Source organism: Suricata suricatta, chromosome 5 (genome assembly GCF_006229205.1).
Source record: "Suricata suricatta isolate VVHF042 chromosome 5, meerkat_22Aug2017_6uvM2_HiC, whole genome shotgun sequence".
Classification (NCBI taxonomy): Eukaryota; Metazoa; Chordata; class Mammalia; order Carnivora; family Herpestidae; genus Suricata; species Suricata suricatta.
This window is the reverse complement of record NC_043704.1, coordinates 132,301,197-132,322,921: the sequence shown is the minus strand read 5'-3', so window position 1 is coordinate 132,322,921 and position 21,725 is coordinate 132,301,197. Positions and strand designations below refer to the sequence as shown.

General features: G+C 39.8%; 1 protein-coding gene across 1 annotated transcript in view; it reads left to right on the top strand.

Annotated features, from left to right (window-relative positions):
- SATB1 (SATB homeobox 1) overlaps positions 1 to 21,725 on the top strand; it is a 77,256-nt gene that overhangs the window by 51,540 nt on the left and 3,991 nt on the right. The window contains exons 9-11 of the mRNA XM_029938769.1: positions 19,131 to 19,334; positions 19,930 to 20,119; positions 21,225 to 21,423. Coding sequence (XP_029794629.1) covers positions 19,131 to 19,334; positions 19,930 to 20,119; positions 21,225 to 21,423 — 593 coding nt within the window. The remainder of the gene's footprint in view (positions 1 to 19,130; positions 19,335 to 19,929; positions 20,120 to 21,224; positions 21,424 to 21,725) is intronic.

Here is a 21,725-nt window from a genome sequence, read left to right as displayed (position 1 = left end):
ATTCTGTAACTTATCCTGAAATACCTTGTAGAAAAAGAAGTTCCATCCTCTTTGGGGGTCGCCACATTGTTAAATTTTTGAAGTGGTCTTTTTTTTCTAAGTCTTAATCTACGCCCATTGTGCGTTAATAGAGAATCTATTCTCCTTTGATCCCTTGATTCAACAACTCCAGTTGCCTTTGTGTATTTTTTTTTAACAGTTCCCTTTTCAACCAGTGTGCTTCAGGAATCGGGTTTAAACACTGTTTCATAAACTGCCAGCCTCCTCGGCCGCCTCAGTGCCTCTGATTCCGTAAATCAGATCATAGGCAGCATGCTGTCATATAATAAGGTGTCTGATCCTTATTACCAGTTTGTTGATGCACAGACTCCTTCAAATTGACCATTGCAACACATGGTTTCCCCTGAAACTAGCTGTGATAATTAGCGTGGTTCTAATGAGACAGAATGTCACTGATCTTGTGCTGAACTGTCGAGTATCGGCGCTACGGATGGGAACTGTCAGAGCCTGCCATCTGTGACAGCGCTTGGCACACTCCAGTGGCAAGGTAGAGCATGCTCAATAGAGTCTTTTCAAACAAACGGCCCTTTTCTTGATGAGGGCTCTGCATTCTGCTCCACTGGAAGAAGGTTTTTGCCCCAACTTGGGCCGACGCTACACCCGAGTGGAGATCCGAATGCGGATGAACGTGTAAATCTCTGTTCACTGTTACCTAAGCATCTTTTGGCTAGCAGGTGAATTTTAAGCGGCATTGCCTCCCCCGATTTTTGACCCTCCCGGATTGCCCCACAGTGTCAGTTAGCAGGAAAGCAGTCACTGAAGATACTTTTCCCAATTTTAAAATGGCCTTGTTTAAAGGAGATTTGTTGGGAGTTGGGCTGGCTCTTTGTGATAAAGCAGTCTGATGTGACGGAGAGAGAAAGGGGAAGGGAAAGAAAGAGTTCCGAGTGCGTGTAGGAATACCCAAGTCGAAGAGAAGAATTAAAATAGACAGGACATTTAGATCTGGAGGCTCCAGAGAGAAGCAGAGATTTTTTTGCTAGACTAAAAGTCCAGCACTGCTTATCATTCCAAAATATGCTTTGTTGCTTTTTATTTCCTCCTCTCTGGCAGACCACACAGGGCTTGTTCTGAAGAACATTTTCACTAATCTGATCAGGCAGCCAAATACGCCGGGAAAACTGCTTTAATGATCCCACTAATTACCTCAAGTCAATATGAACTGTATTATTAGACTGAGGGAAAATATTCCATTAGGTCTCCCCCTTGGGAGTTTCTCCGCTTTGTGATGTCACTGAAGCCTTCACCCTCTCGCTTGTAATTAATTTTATTTACACACGCAGGCACGCACAAGGTCACACCTGCACAACCGGCGCTGGCCAGGGAGCTTGTGGCACTCCGGCTTAATCAGATCTGTCATAATTACCATTCTGCATGTTTCTGACACACGCTGTGAAATATTTCAATTTAACTGCCGCTACCAGCACAACCAGATGTAGTGCGAGTGTGGCTGCATTGGAAATATTATTCCTCAGGATAAACTCTCTCCTCCTCCTTTTTCCTCCCCCCCCCCCCCCCCTTACAGCTAATGTGGCACAGAAGCTGATGTATCCTGTAAATCTTGAATGCAGCGCTAGATTGATAACAGGCGATTAGACAGTTTAACCACAAACAGCTTGTTCATTTTTCACAAATGAAAACCACATGTGGTGTAACTAAAATTTCAGGCCCCCCCCCTTTTTTTTTTAAGAGTTGGGGTATGTATGTGTGCGTGTTGAAGATGTGCTTAAATAAAAATAAGATGCAATGAGAAGAAGTTACATATCTATAAAAATGGAGAAGTCGCCTGGTTTTTTTTTCCAGGTTATTTTGTGACAGTCCTTCCTCCTCAAATCCCATTTTCCCGCTTTCACCAAAACTCAGATGAGAAAAAGATTCTCCATTGGACTTTCCATTATTTTCTCTGATGTTTATTTTGGATGGGAGGGAGGGATACTGTCCGTTTGGTCTGTGCCTTTGTCTTTTTTTCAGGGTTAAACCCGTTATTTGACCATAAATCTTGGAGCATATTTAATGTTGGGCATGTATTACTTTTTAAAGGACAGTTTCCCTATTTTTTAATGAAAAGTTGCTAGTTTATGCTTTATGGTCCTATCCCAGGCAATTAAAAAACAAAATGGGGCAAATCAGGAAATTTATTTCTTAGAGATGTCTATTGATCTGCAGAATCAGTCTGAAAGGTAGAGTTGAAAACCAGTGATTTCTGTTTCTGTAAGAAAATTGGAGATAGCCTGGTAGAAAGTACAGGCTCAGTAGGTAACCATATAAGGCCAGAGTTATTGCCAGTCTCAAAAGAATCCAGCCATAAAAAAAATTAAAGTATTAGAGCCCTAAGAAGGCAAATAAGCTGGTAGAAAACTAAAATTAGGAGAGGAGAAAGAAATAGGATCAGTAGTAATTTAGAATCATACCTCTGGAGAAGGTTCACCACAATCCACTTTAGAGAACATTTAAAACTGTAGATACAGCCTAGTTAAATGTCTTTTAATGCCAAATAAAAGACACTCCTTTTCTTTTATCTTTATTTTTGTTTTACTACTTCAGTTATGAACCTCGCTTTTGGAAGCTTCCTAGGACTCTGGGGTGATTCCTGTTATCTGAGAAGACGCGCCATTTCCCATAGCCCTGTGGGTTTTTTATTCTTGTTCCCTTACTTTATTCATTTTCCCTCTTCCTTTGTTATTTTCTCATATTAGAAAAAAAAAAAACTTACCAAATTTTGACCAGAACTTTCTTTCTTTTTACTCTGGCTATTTTCTGTGTTTTGGGTTTGCTCCATGATATCTTCCAACTGGAAATTTAACATTTTTCTGGCTCTTCATACTTTCTTCTGGCCTGAATATCAACTTTAAAGGGAAGCAAAACGTATTTGCCTTTTAGTTAGAACCCATCTCTCATCATGATTAATACCAGATTATTAGGTCAGTTTCTTTTCACAGTCTTCATCTGCCTTTATAGTCATTTGGCAAGATGCAGAGATCGTGAAGATTCCATTCAGTCCCCACCTCAGCCATCCGTCACAACAATATTTCCTGTTGCATGCAGGTATCACCTCAGAATCCTTAACACAAAAGTGAAGGTACTGGTCACTAATTAGTGAGATCAAGCCACTCCTACTTCAGTCACTTGTTTTTTAGGATTCCCAAGAAAGGATTTGATATACACAACATAGTTGTGTGGTGGTTAGTCCAAGAAATAAGAGAAGTGGAGGTGAAAATAAACACCCACACACACAAAAAACCCTGCATCTTATGACTTCATTGCTACTGCCCAGGCTTTAATAACCCTGAAGTCTTTGCACAGCTCCTTCAAGATATGTTAGGGATAAGCCAGCATGCAAATTGAATCACATTGCTCAGTCATTAGTAGAACTCACTATGTAAAGGAAACTTGATTTGTTCCATAGCAAAAGAAAGATTTCATTAACATTCTGAAAAATCATCCACTAGTTTTCTGTGTTTGCAAACTTTTGTTTTTGTGTATTAGGATTTCTTTGTTCCCAGCACACCTGTTGATACAAAAGAGCTCAGGAAAGGGGGGGGAGAGTTACTGTGTAGGGACGCTGGGGTATGTATGGAGTTTGAGAATATTCAGTATTTTGAGTATGAGGGAAGAGCATGTCTCTTCATTAAAGTTAATTAGACTATAAAAATCCCATTGTTCAAAATAAGATTGCAGTTTTCTTTGTGGACCCAGCTAGACTACCCCGTCTTATAAAAGGCAGTTTTAACGTATCTGTTAACAAGTCATAGTTGAAGATTCAGTAGAAAGTAATTCACAAAACTGTATCCTGCCCCCCTCAATCCCCTCTCCCCAGCCACTGAGCACCTGTTCTTTTGCATTGCTGTTGGATCCTCAGGAAAGTAGAATTGGCTATATTCTGTTTCCTTTTGGACGTATTATTGGCATTTTTCATTGTTGAAATCATCACTATAGCTTACAGTGAAGCTCATCTTTTTCTTCCTAGCTGACAGGAATGGGAGGGTATGTTTCTGAATATCTACGGCAGATAGAGATAGGGCAATGGTAGCTAATTTACAAGCTCGAAGATGGTTTGTGTAACAACTTGGACGTAAACTTCATCTTTCAGAGACAGCATTGAGGATTGCAAAGTGTGGCGATCCCATCATGCTGTGTGGCCTCAAGCAAGTCATTTAACCTCTCAGGCTCTGAACGTCCCCTTCGGGAAGGTAAAATAGGTTGAGTCAGATTATGTCGAATGTCCCCTTGCAGTTACAGGTTCTGTGTGTTTGTTGCTGAAACAGGTGCACAAGTATGAAAGAGGATGCTATTTTGATTGAAGGTACTGCCAACAGGTGTTTTAGGCTGGGTATGAGACACCGAGGAGGTAAGGTTTTGAATACCGACAGGGCTTAGTTTGGTGGGGGGACAGACAAAGCTCTACTTTGGAGTGTGTAGCCAGAGAGCATTCATCAGTGGGACAGAGTGGGGAGAATTGATCGTCTGGGATCCAGGGTAAGAACTTCATCTTAATAGTAGGAGACGAACCGAGGTTGGTGTTAAGTCATCTGAGACTGATTATTACCTACCTGAAAGACCTCTCTCTCACTGTCAGGGACCTAGGAGAACCAGCCCAGTACAGGCCTGCGACGAGCTCAGGTCAGTTGGGGAACTAGCTTGGCCTAATACGTGGTGAGGCAGTAGCTGCCAAAACGGGACTTGAAAATTGCTAAAGAGTTTCCTCCTCAAACACGTTTTTTTTTTTGTTTGCTTGTTTTTTTTTTATTTTAACTGATGCCTGGACTTCTCCTGTTCATATCTCACTGTTTTGGGACCAGTATAGGTCATGGGAAGGATAACACATTAAAGAGGAAAAAATATCCTTGGTCCATGAGAAATCCCAGGTTTGGAAGAGATTAGTGAAATAGGAAGTAAACAAGAAAAAGGCGGCAGGGAATGACAGCTCAGTTCAAGGAATGGCTCAAGGCCCGTGTTTGCAAGTCCATGTATTGGTACCTGTAGCATTTAATAGCTGCCGGCCGAGGAGTGCCCGTTCCCAGATGTCTCCTTTAAATGTTTACCCGTTTACTAATGGCGCCAGCACGAGTGCTGCTTGTTATGGGTGCTACTTGGCTGGTTCATTGATGGAGTATTGGGTGGTTTAAATGAAATGCAGATTAGCCAAAAATAAATTACTTTCAATAAGGTCAAGGAAGTGAAGGCTGTAAATAAAATATACATTCACAAACAGACAAATGCTATTAGGAAATCCAGCTCAGTCCATGCCAAGCTGTTACTGTCTAAATTGCCTTCTTTCTTCCTGGCTTGCAATTAATTTTTGCTTGTGCGTTTGGAGATTGGGGGAAGGGTAATAGCCTAATGGGTAATGATTTTATTTTAGTATTTTGATTAAAGAGACTAAATAACTTGGACCCTGGATAACCATAAGGACTAAAGCCTTATCCATCAAGCTCAATTTCTAGGCAGAAAGTTATGTTATATTTCTGGATAAATTGAGCATTGTGCTACATATTTAGTGAGGAGATGGTTGTGTGCTCAGTTATTTTCTCCCTGTCCCACCCCCGTCCACCCCCGCTGACCATCTTTCCTATTCACTTTTTTCCTTGCTTTAATCCTCTATTTGACTAGCCTCCTTCTTGCCCTGTCCTCAGATCTCAAAGGCAAATACTTGATAATCTTTTGCTCTGTGGAAAGTGCTGATGAGCGCGAGAACACTTGATTGCCGCTTTGATTACCCCTGGTGTCCTAGCCTTTGCGTAGACTCCCATGCCCCGTGGGATGCTCATGTCACGACTGTTCCCGTCCCTGCCTCCCTGCTCGCTCTGCCCTGCTACCTTACCCCTTCCACGTGGGAACCCCAGGTGTCTTCAGAAAACCTCACTAGTGTCCCTCTTCGGGCAGATAGACATGTCTCAGAGGACACCCTGCTGATCTTGTCTGCTTTTGCAGTTACTTGGACAGTATGAAGTTAACTAAATTAGAATATGGTTGCTTTATTCAGAGGTTGTAAACCCATTTTCTAAGTTTTTAATAGGACCAGGAAAAAACAGAGAGGTACATATGTGCGAGTGCAATTGCTAATCAGAATTTTTTAAGCTGTCAAAACTATTGTTTTCTGAACGAACTCTCATCCGGCACGGACATAAATAAATCAGAAGTCTTCCCCCATTTTGATTGACTTGAGGACTGGATGGCACTGTTGAGATGTCCTGATGGAAACCTAGGGCTCCTCAGGACATACTCTGGGACCCATTACACTGCACTAGTGATTAACTGTTTTCCTCCAACCAACCGATCTCTAACAGGCTTGATCCTTTAGTGCCAAAAAAAAAAAAAAAAAAAAAATCTTTTCCACGAATCCATAAATATCAAAGTTTTCTAAACTACTAGGAGCTTATAGAAGATACTTCTAGAAAAATATTTAAAATATATGTGTGCATGTATTGTATGTACAAATGTGTGTATATACATGCACACATCCATGGGGGGTGATGGGAGTTCTTAATTGTGGCCCACCTTCCCCCAAGGGGTCCATGAACTTGGATAGAAAAAGAAATCTTTATTTTTACTAACATTTTACTGAAGTTTAACATTTCATTCAGTTATCAATATAGGCAATAAATCACAGTAGTATTAACAATACCCATAAATGTGTCACAAGTAAAATTCACAAATATTTTCATATCACATTAAGTTACTGCAGATATCTCAAAATATTATCTCTGCTCATCACTATAAAATTACAGTAGTTATCAGATCTGTTGTTAGATTTTGTTATTTAGTGTGTTAATAAAGAAGCATTTGTATCACGATATCACATTTTTGATAACTGTATTTCAGCATAATTGGTTTTCTTCATCATCTTATGCATAAACATTGTTCTGGAAAGGCATCATCTGTGGGCTTTACCAGCTTGCCAGAAGGGTCGATGGCACATAAGAAGTGAGATCAGTGATTAGACAAACTATATGTAAGGGGGGGAAATTACATAATTTTTTTTAGTACATTAGCTGACGAATTCTTGAATCTGCAGGGGAAACCTTTGCTATTTGTGACTTTATAGTATGCTTATTTTACTAGTGTCCTTCACTTCCGAGCATGTAAGCAGGGGCTAGGTTCATTGCGATAGCGTTTCAAACAACAGCAGCAAAAACAGAAACGTGGTTGGCTGCCTTTTCTCCCAACATCCTGCTGCCCCATATAGAGGACTCTGTGAGAAGGGGCCTTCGCCCTGAGACTGGGGATCCTGTGTCCATGGAGCGTCACCTTTTAATATCAACTTACATCTGAGGTGTGAGCTGTTCTTTCCTCCCTGGACTGTAAGTGCTGGTGGAAGTGACTCCCTATTATATCTGTCCCCACATCTCCTCTTAGCCTGCACAGTAGGTGGCACATAGGTGGCACTTAATAGTTATTTGTAGAAGAACAAAATGATTCAGAAGCACCTTTCATCTGCTCTCAATTTTGCCGTCACAAAATTCAGCACATTCCTAACTAAGGGAGCTCTGGGGGTAGGCAGGGGGCTCTGTGCTCAAAAAAGACCGAGTAGGGTCAGACTCCTGTTCTCCTCCCCCGGGGCCCTCTCGGAGCCTGCCTTCCCCAGGTAGAAAACCGTTTCAGTGGTCACGAGGGGTGACTCAGATGGCCTGTGCAGGGAGCCCAGCCTCCCTTGTCTCCTTTTATTGGTAAAATTATAACCCGGCCATTGTCACTGGGACCCATGTGATGTTTCTAGAAATATTTATGCTTGCTTTTTTTGATGTGTCCTTGTGAATCACAAGATTTGAGTCCCTCAATTAAGCCAACCTCTGATTAGTAGGTTTGCATAATGGATAAAATGATGTGGGTTTTGGCCACAAAATGGGTGTTACTTTATCAGCAAAATCATAAGCAACTCGGGAGCTCATAATGACCCTGCCTGCTTGATCGTTCCTCTTAGGATATGAATCGCATAACTTTTACAATCCCAAATTGCCTTCCCCTGGTTTTAAAAATTCTTTGGTATCTTTCCTAGGATATCATAGAGGGAAGATTTAAATTTTTAATTCCTAGCCCCTAAATATGCAAAATGGGACATATAGCTCATTCAAGGAGATATCTGCAGTGTTGAAAAGTTTTGTATAAATCAATTGAAAATGCATTGGAAGAAATACTTGGTTAAAATAACGTGTAGTAAATTATTTTTGTAAGCAAACAAATCCCTGTATCAGGTAAACCATCACCTAGAAATGATCTGTGAGTTCAAGTTTTTAGAGGTTTGGGGTTTTGGGTTTTTTGTTTTTGGGGTTTTTTTTTGCACATAGACTATATGGATATTCAGCAACATTATTTTCTTCATGATCTTCACAATTTTGAATAGGAAAATACATCCTGTGAAATTTTAATAGATGATAAGACATTTGCTTCATAACATTGCCCGATAAGGGTACATATTCATTTGAGTTGAGGGGTTTGGGAAAAGTGAAGTTTGCCATTAAGCTTCTTTAAACAATCAGATGTATTTTGCTTTTGACAGAAGCCTTTACTAGTGCTACCCTGTCTCCTTAAACCTATTTAGATGAGCTTAGTTTGAACCTTATTTTTTTTTTGAACTGCAGCATCATTATGAATGCATGTTGTTGCACTTTGTGACAATCTATGATATCCTCAGGAATTACAGAGAGGCATACAGTTCCTTGCCACCAACTAAATGGTCCAGATTGTGCCATTTTTATAGCTCGCTCACTCTCCCCCTTGAACTTACTGCCACTTCAGTGTTACAGGGAATCCTTTGCTGCGTTTTTAACACTTACTCATTCAAGTGTGAGCCTCAGGGCACATCCAGGCCCCTTGGATGAAGGAAAATGAAGACTGTGTCATTCAAAGGGCTATTTGTGTGGACATTTGTTTATGATAAATGTAATTCAGCTGAGCTGGGGGTGGCCTGGATTAAAGAACCCCATCAGGGTTAGTTCATGGAAGAAATGCTCTTGCCTGAACCAGAGCAGTAGGAATGAAAAATAAGGAACCAATTCGAGAAACATTCTGAAGGAGTAGAATTGGCAGGAATTCACGATTGTTCTCTTTACAAAGCAGACAGACAAGAAATATCAGATTTTTAATGGAAGCTTTTTGCTGAGTTTTTTTATTAAAAACATACAGCTACTATAAAATAACTCAAAAAATACAAGCATAAAGAAGAACACAAAGAAACACCGTAATCCCAATCAACTAAAGATAGCCTGATTTATGTTCTTTATACACACCCATACACACGCATGTGTATATGTATACATGTATGTGCACATGTATGTATACGGCTTACATGTATTCGTATGCTATGCACACCTTTTAATTTTCTACTGAGATAGATTGAAGTGATATTGTACATTCACTATCACAAAGCATGCTAATGTGAACATTATTATAGTTAAATATTTGTATAAATCTTTAATTATCATTCATTTAGGATAAATTCTCAAAAGTAGACTTATTGGATAAAAAAAGGCTTTTGTGTTTTAAAGGTGTTTACTAGACATTTCTTCATTCAGCATTTGCACATTGCCCATCAGCAAGATTATACCAGTTTATACTTCAAATACCAGCCTTTCAGCCCAGGTGACTCTGTGGGTGGTGATGCTAGTGAGTTAAACTACCTCTAAGGAGACTGTAGTCTGTGAGAGTAAGCTACTGGGCTCAGCTGGGGACGTGATAACTGAATTGTTTTCGATAACTCTCTAGATACTCAGATTCCTTTGGATTATCTTTGTGATAATGGCCACAATAATAAAAATAGTGATAGTTGACACTCATCATGCTGCTGCCATGTGTCATACCCCGTGCATGAATTTTCTCTTTTAATTCATACAACTGTATGAGTAGTGGTAAAATTATCCCCGTCTTATAGAGAAGATTGAGGTCTAAAGAATGTGATTAACTTAACCAAAGTTATAGGACTCGTAAATAATAGAATAGGAATTCAAATTCAAATCCAGGCTTGATTTTTTTAAACTTTTTTTCTTTTTTTAACAACTTTTTAAAAGTTTGTTTAGTTTATTTTGAGAGCTAGAGAAAGAGTGAGCAGGGGAGGAGTAGACAGAAAGAGACAGAGAATCCCAAGCAGACTGCACTGTTAGCACAGAGCCCGGCATGGGCCTTGATCTCCAGAATCATGAGATCATGATCTGGGCCGAAATCAAGAGTCAGATGCTTAACCGACTGAGCCACCCAGGCACCCCAAATGCCAGGAATTCTTAACAAATGGATCTTAGAAGTACAGCATGTAAAGGAGGTGAGGTCACAGAACCTAAGTATTCTCAAGAAAGCCCAGTATGGCAAAGAGCTATAGTGAAAGAATGGTAGGCACAAGCAACTGGTCTACCTATTTTCCCCAGCACATTGCTAATTCATTTTCCTCTTTTTTTCATTATCCTCACCATTGTATATATCGCCTATTTTTTTTAAAGGCCAAGCCAGTATTATTTTCCATCAGTATAGAATTCCTGACCACACAGCTCATCTCTTTTTTCTCCTTCATGTGGATTCCACTTGATGTCTGTCCATCATTGACCTTTATCACCCACTGCCTTGTACTGGTAGTTATTTTTGAATGATTCCCAGCTATACTGTGAGTCTTTTAAAGGCAAGTGCTTCAGTTTACGTTCATCAGACCTTTTTGTAGTTATCAAGGACCAGGCACTGTGCTGAATGTGTTCTATTTCATATGTCCTAGCCACCGTCCTGTGAGATTAATACTCTTATTATCTCCACTTTGTAGAGGAAGATCTGAGGCTCAAAAAGGTAATTTGCTCAAGTTCACATGCATAAATGCCTGTGAGATGTTTGAGCATGACTGGAAGGAGAGTTAGTGTTTGGATGGGCAGAAAAAGGGAGAAAGGGCTTTCCTTCACTCTGAAGGATGGAGAATAGAAATTGGGGAAGTGCTGGTAACAGCTCATAAATAATCCAGTGAATTAGGACCTGAATGGGATTGTGAGTAGCCTTCAGGGCTGCTCCAGGGAGGGAGAGCATTTTCTCTATAAAGGACATTTTGAACAGCAAGATAACTTTGGGTGGTACAATGGTTTTCATCCCAGCATCTCTTTTTCCAAGAGCATCTCAAAGATGGCTAACAGGATTCAAGAAAGATTGGTTAAACCTGTACATTTACCTGGCAGGAAGTTCAGAGGCTGAGTTAGACATCACGTTTATCTGCCCCTGGTAGGCGTCACAACTTGGTATAATAGCATTTGTCCTCATTCCTCACCAGAACTCTAGTCATCATCGGTGCACTGTTTCCCGTGTTAAGAAAAGACTTGATGCCTTAAAAGCTTTTTTGTTCAAATCAAAATAATTGTCCCTTGGGAGTAATTAAAAAGAATATTCGGTACCTAAGAGCCTACTTAAAGGAAGAAGGCTCCTAGGCTGACAAGTCAGTGGTGGACAACAGGTGGAAAGGAGTCCTTGATTCCACATGATGGAGGCAAGGCTAACATTGATGGATCTTGAGAATACTGAGTTTTCTGTTTTTTAACGACACTAATTAGGGAGAATATGGAAAGAATAAAAACTTAAGGAAGATATTAAGGCACAGTGTGTGTAAATGGTAAATAGGAGCCAAAGCATATCACTGAAATTTACGTAGCGTCAAAAATACATCTTAGACTGGGGAGAGAAAACAGAAAAGTTCTTTTTCAGAGTCCATATTCAAGAAGCGGGCTTGGAAGCCAGATTTTTATTTGCTTCATTTAAGCTTTGAAGAAAGGATCTTGAAAGCAGGTTAGTTTATGAAGTATTAGAAAAATTAAACTTTTAAGATAGATGTTATAAACTTTTAAAGTAGATCTTCCAAATCTTATGTTTTTAAAGGAAAATTCAACCTTTCTTTGGAAGTTCTCTGTTTTCATCCAATTACAAGACTATCTTCTTGCTAGCTAATGTTATCTATAATTTCAGGCGTTTCTTTCATTCCTCCTTTTTCCCTACTCAGATTAATCTTCCTGAAAATATTCTTTAAACTATAAGAACTCCTTGTCTGACAGCCTTTTAAAGTGGGAACCATTTTAATCTACTCTGGCCAAATTGTCATCTGATAATCTTCCTACAGACCAAACGTGTAGCAAGAGAAAAACACTATATGTGTGCTATCAAGCCAGTGGCTTCGAGAAGGTAGAAAAGAAGTGACCATAAAAGCCATTTTCATTTTTTACTTGCTTAAATTTTAAGCAAAATTACATAATAAAAATTACTTACCAATGATTCTGATTTTTCAAAATTCACTAAATTTTAATAGGAGCTTTTCCTCAAATTGTATGAGCATTTCTTTTTGCTAATAAGAAACCTCCAGAAACTGTGTGGATGTGTTTAACTCTCAAAGATAAGTGGCAAAAATTTACTCAGGAGAGTTGACTGGCAGCCACTGTATGTCCTATTTTCACAGTACAGAAACCCACAGATATTTGGCTAAGATACTGAGTCCCTTAAATAACCTGGAGAGAGTTTATAACAGTGCCAGTGTAGACGTGTAAAACTAGTAATACTTTTAAAATACCGTGATAGTTTTCTCTTTCTTTTTATTTTTTAGCAAATACAAGTATCAGAAACCATACCTTGAAATAAATATATCTGGGGAACACATACACACAAATATTCTATTTAAACACGTTTCTTTTTAAAAGCCCTCTTTAAATGCAGTGGATGTAATGTGCTACTTTTAGCATGAAAATGTATTGGTACGTCTCTGTTCAAACTTATTTCCCGTGTTTTCTTTAATAAGACCAATGTTAACTTAGCAGGGAAAGTTACTCAGTGCCTGCTGAGATTTTCTTTACAGTATACAAAGTACATGTTATTAAACTGGGGAGAAAGATTAATGTATTTCCTACTAATTCCATAGAGGAGAACATGTATCTTTATTAATGTTAATGGTGGGGGCCTCTCATTATGTTATAGAATTATCTGCTTTAGCAAAGGTTTTTCTTCTAAAGAACTTCATAACATTTAAAGGTTAATATGTTAGGTAAAGAACAGTATCTTAAGATCAGCGTTTTTATTACAGGACATGATGGGATGGTTTTTATTAAATTACACAATGATTTGAATGGGGAAGAAGAAAAAGTGCACCGCTTCTTGCCCTCAACTTTAATGCCTTTAATCAAATAATGACCTTCTGGAAAATAGTTAATTTCAAGCATTTGGAAAGATCAATACCACTTTGCCACCAAAAAATGGCCTAGACGATGAAATTTGATGTATTTAAAGTATCATTTCACCCTCTTAACCTAGTAAATAATTTAAAATGCTTTCATTATTGTTTTGCCACTGTTCTGTTTCCCACTGTTTGAGGTGTTATGATTGTTCTTGAGGGGGAAAAAAAAGGGTAGCAGTTGGTATGTGAAGCATCCGGGCCTCCAGTCTGGAAGTGGGGTTGACCTCCGTTAGGTCCTGTGTCTGCAGTAGGGCCCCCAAAGAAGCCATGATGTGTCGGTGCTGTCTTTGAGGCAGAGTTCGGTAAAAGCATAAAAAAGTGTGAAAATGGAACACTTCTGGAATGTCAGAGGGGTGGCTTAAAACATCATTAGTCACTTCGCATCTTTATGTTATCTTTAAAGCTTCATGCTAAAGGTGAAAGAATCTGCCACTCTGACAATTAGAACCCATCTCCCCCCTGGCTTATAGAACATTGATATGAAATTACCCTTGAGTGCTGGCAGCTTTGTAAATAAAAAAAAAAATTGCCCTCTATTAGCATGTTTGTGGGCAGATTAAAAACTGTCTTCATTAGCATAAGTAACACTTACAGATTCTTTTAAAAGTAGAAAATTATTTGCTGAATGATAAATTGCTAGCTTTATAGTTAGTTGTTGTTGAAAATGTACTCTTTCAAAATGCCTGGTGTAGTTTAGTCTACAATACTGAATTTTTTGTGTTGGAAGTACTATTTAATGGATTATGTACTTAATCCTTGTTCCTACGACTTGCTAAAATGTAATTCATTCTTTCCACTAAAATGTTTGTATCAAATACGTCCCTATTTAGATTGATTTCTTTTAATATCATATATTATTATACTATGTGCCCCAGAGATTGGAACGAAATACTCCTGCAAATAACACATAAAAGACGAGGGTGAGGGGGGAATAAATACAGACTATAAAATGTTTTGCTTTTTAGAACTCAAATTACCCTTCCGTTCTTTAAAATGTATTCTTCTTTCTTAGTTGCAGCATGAATTGTCCTTTGCTTTCTTTTTCCTTACCGCTCTTGGATTTAAAATGTATATGCCTGTAACAGTAGCATATACGTATCTGTATGTTGTAGTAAATGTTTTTTTTCCCTCAGAAAATACTGAAGCCTGTTTTCCCCTGGAAGCTCATTGTGTCATGTGTTCCCAGCTCTGTCACAGAACAGGCCCTGGAAGGGTTCTCTTTTTATGTTGGTGAGACCCTATAGGTACAATGAATTCATTCAGGAAAGGAGATTACTTTTCTGACTCAATTAAAGTCATTGTGTACCCCTTCTCTGTTCAGATGTTCGAAGTGAATTGACTTGAATTAATTGTTCTAAAAAGAGTGGAGTGGAAATCGGGGATCGAGTTTGGTTGGAAATTAGCAGCTGAGAGATGAAGGTGCCAGGATTTTTATTTAAATGTGGTACAACAAGATTCTGTCAGTAAAGCACATCATTAGAATATTGAGTTTAGAACTGCTAATTTTTCCTTTAAAATGAGCATACAGTCATGTGTTTCATGGACCATAATAAATTGCCATTGTGTTGTCATTGAGTTTGTTTTGCTTTTTTTCAGTACTGGTTTGGCAGTCGTTCTGCATTTTCTCTTTTCCTTCCCACCACCGCCCCCCCTCCTGATCTTACATTTTTTTTAATAGATCCCTCACCAAAACCAGTCAGAAGAATGTTATTTATTTCATGCAGTCTGAGGTTTAGCATCCTCACCGTTTTCTTGCTTACGGTAGCAAGACATTTGCAGATGGTTCTTGGTTACTATAAAGTACATAACAGTATTTCCTTTGTGGCAGATGGATTTAAGACTTTTAGTTCTCAATAAATGTAGGTTTACAATACATAACTTTACAGGATTTGTGTTGTATATAACAGGTTTGAACATATTATCTCAGAATTCATCTGCATGGCATTTTCAGCTTATTCAGGGTTCATGCCAGTTTTTTTAAGTAATAGGGGGAGCGCTGTGATTGATAGCAACAGCTCAAGGCGTGATTTTGAATAGAAACAAAGGGTTTAGAACAGAAGGTGTCAAATTAAACTTCGTCAGTTTGAAAAGTAGTAACATCCTGAAAGTTTTACTAATTTATTTACATGTGGCCACTGTTTATATTTTGCCCTCTTTATATGCAGTGTAATGATGCTTGGCAAATTTACTGCACTTAAAGTTTAGGTTGTGCCTTGTACCATTTTACTTCTCTGAGAATGGATTGGTCTTATTATTTAAAGGCTGGTTACGCTCCTGTCTTTCCTACTGTATGGAACAGTTGTGACCTAATTGGATTTGGGGAGTAGCTCACTACTCCTGCCTGTGGTCTTAGAGTATTTCAAGTCTCAGAGACCTCTCTTCAAAATGTGATTATGTTCACATCTTGCAACAAAGTACTGCAGTTCTTTATTCCTTGTCTCTCCTCTTCCAAGCAGACCTATATGTGTATCATCTAAAAACCCACACAGTGCTGAGGGGAATCATCATTATTTGTCAGATATTACAATATTCTGACATGTTGATGGTCTTACCAAGTTTGTTGGCTCTAACAATATCACTTATGGAAAAGTGACCTAGAAAAAGGTATTGGGGAATTAGAAAGCATTTGGCTTTTTTAGTCACTTTGTGCAAAACCTAGATCAGATTACTGTCATCATTAATAGAGTCTCAATCGATAGGATTTGAGGGAGTCAGAATATTCCAAGGTATTTAAATAGTATTAGAATAAATTAATCTTATTTTTGCCAGTGTAAATTGGGAATGAGCCAACCTCTCTGCCGACAAAGAACTAGTGTGTCAAAATGTCTGTTTTCCATTATTTTTCAAGAGATACAGACATCAAGAAATTCACTCCCCCTTTTTATTTTTTTTTTTCTTTTTGGAATACCCTTGTAGAACTAACAGTTCCCAGCTGCACCGTTAAATATTTTTCTAAGAAGCATCTGATTTCAGTCTCTTAAAATCATCATGTGTCTTGAAAGGCTAGCAGAGACACGCTTCAAACTTATAATTCATCAAATTATTTTTAGATAAGGAATTAGAAGTATTATTTAAGGGCAGAGGTTAATAGCAAACTACTGGAAATGTTATGGTAGTCATGGGCAATTAATAAAAATAAGGATCCATCTCATAAGTATAGAGGCACAGAAGTGACAATATGAGCAAAATATTTGTTGAATGAGTCAGGGCTCTTTTTCTGAAATATTTGTTAAACCAGCATGAGTGTGATTGTTTGGGAATTAGCTATCATTATTAGCCATTTTAAAAGAACTAATGATTTTCTTTTCCAAAGAACATCTGTGATCCACATGTTTTTTCACATATATCCAAGTGCTAACCGATCTCTGTGTTACTTTAAAAAGTTTTTCTAAAGGATTGGAAAAATTATTGGAGTTGTTCAGCTCTCTCCAAGAAGCTTTTCTTACATGAATTATTCTTAATTTAACTTTTAGCAATTTTTAGTTACAGGCATTTATTTCTATACATAAAAAACAAAACCTTAGCTAGATACTCAATGTTTAGCACTTAGTGCAGTAGTATACAATACTAGTTAAGTACAAAGTCCCCCGAAACCCAACTTTTCTGTCCCGTTAATGAGCCCACTAACATCTTGAAAGATACATACAATTACAGCAATTTGCTCCATGTAGGCATGGGGGCCTGTCAATTGCCGTAGCTGATGAATGGAGGAGAAATGCCATCTTAACCATAGTTAATATTCAAGCCTACAGGAAGATATATATATCTAAAACCTGCACAGCATCAAAACTTAGAGGTAAAGTATAAAGAAATAGCTGAGATGTAGGAAAATATAAAATAGTTTCATGGCTCAATCCAGATAGCAAATATTTGCCAATAAGAGCTAAATAAATATCTCCAGGGCACATATGCAAGTGGGTCTCAAATACCTCAAATACAGTTTGAGAGTTAATATTAGACTCAGATAAATAGAGCAAAAATATGACACATCATCATATTTTTCTGGAAATAAACATAGATTTGCCACGGTCAGAAAAAAAGCATATTCTGTGACATTCTCATCACAATTATAACTTTTTTAACTAATATTTTTGCAGGTAAATCTTCAGTCTACTGCCTGCTCTCTTAGCCTTGAATTATGCATTCAGGGCACTGAATGAGTGCATGATTGTATGACCTTCTCCTTGTACATTTTTGTTTAATTTAAAGACCTGTTGAGTAGAGAAACAAATGTCTTAGAAAAAATAGGTCTCATCCTTGGCTGGTTAGTATGTAGGTCTTGGGAAGCCAGTGTTATCAGCTCTCCATCTTTTCTTTTAAATTCTCTCAGGCCATTTGGGAAAGAATGGCCTTGTTTCTTTTCTCTGTAAATTGCAGTTAGAAGGGGGATTTTCTCTGGTGGGTCAGTATAGGACCAAGGGAGAAAAGCCCTATCATTCTCTGGTCTCACCCCATACAGCAACACCAACAGCACACATAAAAAACTCTCCTTGGCTAGTTCTGAAAGTCAGATGATAAAGTAATTGTGCTTTTCCCACTCCCATCCAACTAATTTACTTGGAATTTCCAAGAAATCCCTTCATCCTAGGTCAAGTCCCTAAAGCAGAGCCAAAGACAGGAATCAGGTGTCTAGGATTTTATGAGACACCTGGAAGGCATGAGGGAAGGTAGGGATGAGGTAGGGGTCCAGTAAGAATATGGTCTCGGGTAGTCTGTGTTCATGGGGGAAGAGAGCAAGAGTGGGGAGGGCCATCTTTATTGAGTAAATTGAAGGGTTGAGTGAATGGTCAGTTGAGTCCTGGGAAGAGGGCAGGAGCACTGTAACAATGGGTCAGCCAATCACTGGCCACCCCAGGGTGAGGGGGTCAGTGAAGACATGGGGTAACTGTGCAGGCATCTCCAGGTGCAATGACTCCAAACGTGGCCCCAGAGAAGAGTGTGGCTCTGCGCTGTGAGCAGGCAGCATGGCCGCTGGAGATGGTTGCCTTGCTGGTGAAGGGGTCTGAGTGGGACAAGCTTCCTCTCACTCTCCACCCCGTTGCCTCGTGCCCATCCTGGCAGCCAAGATGAAGAACGCTTGGGACGGTGATTAGAAGATGTTAAACAGTGTACTCTGTTGGACCACTCAGTTTCTGATAGATAATCTGAGGATCAAAACTAGGACTTTAGGGGAGGCGTCAGAGAGGGTCTGGTTTTGGCCTTCATTGGACATGTCCCTCTCTCAGCTTAGGAAATCTATTAAAATTCTTGCCTGACGAATCATATGTTGCACACGGCAGTAGGCAGAGAAAAGCAGGCCTCGAGATGTCTTTCTGGAAGGTTGTTTCTGGGAGAATTCTTCTCATGCCCACTCTGATCACTATGCCTTACACTAGACCACGTTCTTGCTCACACCACTGCAAGTGGCTGTTCTCTCTCTCTCTCACACACACAAATATTTACACATAGATTCCTTCCTCATACAAAAACTATAAACTCGAGGAGTCCTTTTAGAAAAAACAAAACTATTCTAAAAATCTGCCCTATCTCTTAAATACCTTCAGGATCAGATGGCCACTCAGACAAGAACGTTGGGCAAGACGAGAAACACGCTCAACGTGGCTTTTCTCACGTTTCACATATTGCAAAGTCCGCGGGAGATGGGTCTTGCCCTTGGAATCTAAAAAATATGACCCTCCTTTGAGATGCAAATCTGAACATTTATTAGAAACAGGGCCTGCCTCCCTGACAGCCATAGCTATTCTTTCTCAACAGATTTAAAAAAAAAATTTTTTAAGCAGGTTGGAGTGTTTTGAGCTTATGAAAAAAGTTAACTTCCCAGGGTCTTTTCTTTTTCGCTCTTAATGGGACAGATCAGCCCCCCCCCAGGCACGAACTGACCTATTCTGCCCTTGTCTCGAAGGGGTGGTTGTGTGAGCTGTTGCGCTGGAAAGAAGACCCCTCTCCAGAAAACAGGACTCTGTGGGAGAACCTCTCCATGATCCGAAGGTTCCTCAGTCTTCCTCAGCCAGAACGCGATGCCATTTATGAACAGGAGAGCAACGCGGTGCATCACCATGGCGACAGGCCGCCCCACATTATCCATGTTCCAGCAGAGCAGATTCAGGTTCGTTTACCTTGGCCAATTCAATATAGCACTAAGTAAATAGAGCTTTACACTTAGCAGGGAAATTAGCGTCTCTCTTCTTCCCGCCAGTCTAAACATAGGCTTTAGCGAGAGAGAACAATACACTGCCATCTTGCTCAGGGGAGTAAAGGGAAAATTAACACACTTTCCCCAACATGAGTATTGTGTTCCTCTTCCCTCATCTCCCCACCCACAAAGTGGCAGGGACCCCCCCCCCTTCTTTACACTTCTTGTTTGGCAAGGGTGTTTCCGTTAGAATTGGGTGGTTTTGTGTGTAAGAGCTCAAATTTTGTTTTTGTTTTTTGAAAATCAGAATCTAAAAAAAACACGCCACGATTTTTTTAACGATTACCAATACTGCCCTTTAGGAAAGGAATTCCTGTTGTTTCTGTAGAGGAGGTTAATGCAATCACAACGCTATGCCTTGGATGCTGTCCAGAACGAGGTGGGGAGGGACACCTAATTGGAATCTTGCTTCTGACTCCTTGGCCCTTCCTTCACCTTGTAGCTGTCTCCCCACACCCTCACAGAACACAGGTTAGGGGTGAGTCATGTCTGTTTGTCTTTCCTTTAGAGCCCCTCTCCCACCACCCTTGGGAAAGGAGAGTCTAGAGGCGTTTTCTTACCAGGCCTGCTGACCCCTGCACCGTGGCTCGGTGCTGCTCCTCAGGTGAGCGGGCACAAGCTAACCTATGCCAGCAAGAGGGGGTGGCGTCAAGACCTGCTCCCTCGGTCTGGATTTTCAGACTTGCAGAGGACCTACTAACCAGGGTGGTGGCCAGAGGCCGCCGGGCCAGCAGATTCAGCCGTGTGCTGAGCTGCATGTCATGGGACTCGCCACATGCATCCACTGAGGGAACTCCCCTATGAATTTAGATTGGGAAGCTCTGGGATCAGGTAGTTGGTTGGTGCGTTGTGACCTTGATTTCTGAGGAAGTGTGTTGAATGAACTCGCTGAATGACTTATTTCTGTTAAATCTAAGGGGATGTTTTTAGCTTTTCCCTTTAAGAGAAAATCCCAATGCTTTCCAGAGTCCTAAAATTCTACTGTCTTTGTTGAATCACCTGCATTATTTCTTGGTATTGCTGTGGAAAATATGTGTGTGTGTGTGTGTGTGTGTGTGTGTGTATACCCACACACCCTGCTAAAAACAATAATAGGGTTATCCATCCACTAGGAAAAAAAAAATCCTTGAGTGTGTATTAAAGATAAATTGGAAAAGAGAATCCCTTAGGATATCAAGCACTAAAATAATCATGAAAGCCTGAAAAACTTACTGTTTTAGCAGAAACAGAAAAAGGAAAGGTATATGTTAAGTAATAAAAAATAGTACTTGTTTGAAAATGTAAATTGTTTTTAATAAAATTGTTTCTTAGGGGGATAAGAGGAAATGCTTAGGCACAGTATAAACGTTCTGATAGTTCAGTGCTTCCTCAGGTTGATTTGCTTTGATGGGAAGAATTATGGATCTAGAGTATACAGTATGTGCATGTGTCACACATTTGTTATGTGTAATTGTGTATGGAAATTACAGCACATATACAGACACTAATTACAAAAAAGTGTCTGTATACACTAAATTTAAACCCTAATCACATCTCCGTTTACTATAGACAAAACAATTTGCTAGCCGTTGGGCGGTGGATCAAACCTTTATTTTTCGGTAAGAAAAAAAAACAACTTGCAGCGTCAGCCTAGTGCAATTTGGTAAGAAATGGTGTGTCTATTAAATCAGGACTGGTAGGAAACTCACAAAAGTGAGACTCCCAAAAATCCTCTGGAGTCTTAAGGGATAGTGCCAAAGAAGAGCAGACGTTTATCCATTTTATTTGGAATTTAAGACTTTCCGTTCCTGCTCCATGTTTTAGCCAGGGATGACATGGGGCACAACACGGGTATTTTCCCCCGGGACTCTGTAGCTCTCCTATCTAAAATGCCTTTGAAATCCTTACTCCTCAATCTTCATTTTAAATCTTTGTTAATTATTTACATCGTAATTTGCTTCGCTATCTTCGCCTTTGATGCGTATCCTTCTGGTGAAGTTCATGGCTCATACTGTCTCAGCGCGTGAGCCAGACTGAAAACGAAGGGCAGGGAGGCCCCCCTTGGATCACGCAGCTACCGGCTGCCTCCAAAACGCCTGCCCTCCTGGTTCTTAGCATTTTGTCTCCCCCCCGCCCCCCCCCATGCCGTGGGCCATTTAGCCCGCCCCCCCTTTTTGTCCTGAATTTTGTCCCCCTTGGAGAAGCTACAGGTGGGATTCTGAGCCACCTGCTTCCTCCTTCTAGGTGGCTTCGCGCGCCCCTGGAGAAGGCAGAGCTCTGACCGTCCGCTTGTTCCTTTGCAGCAGCAGCCGCAGGCGCAGGCGC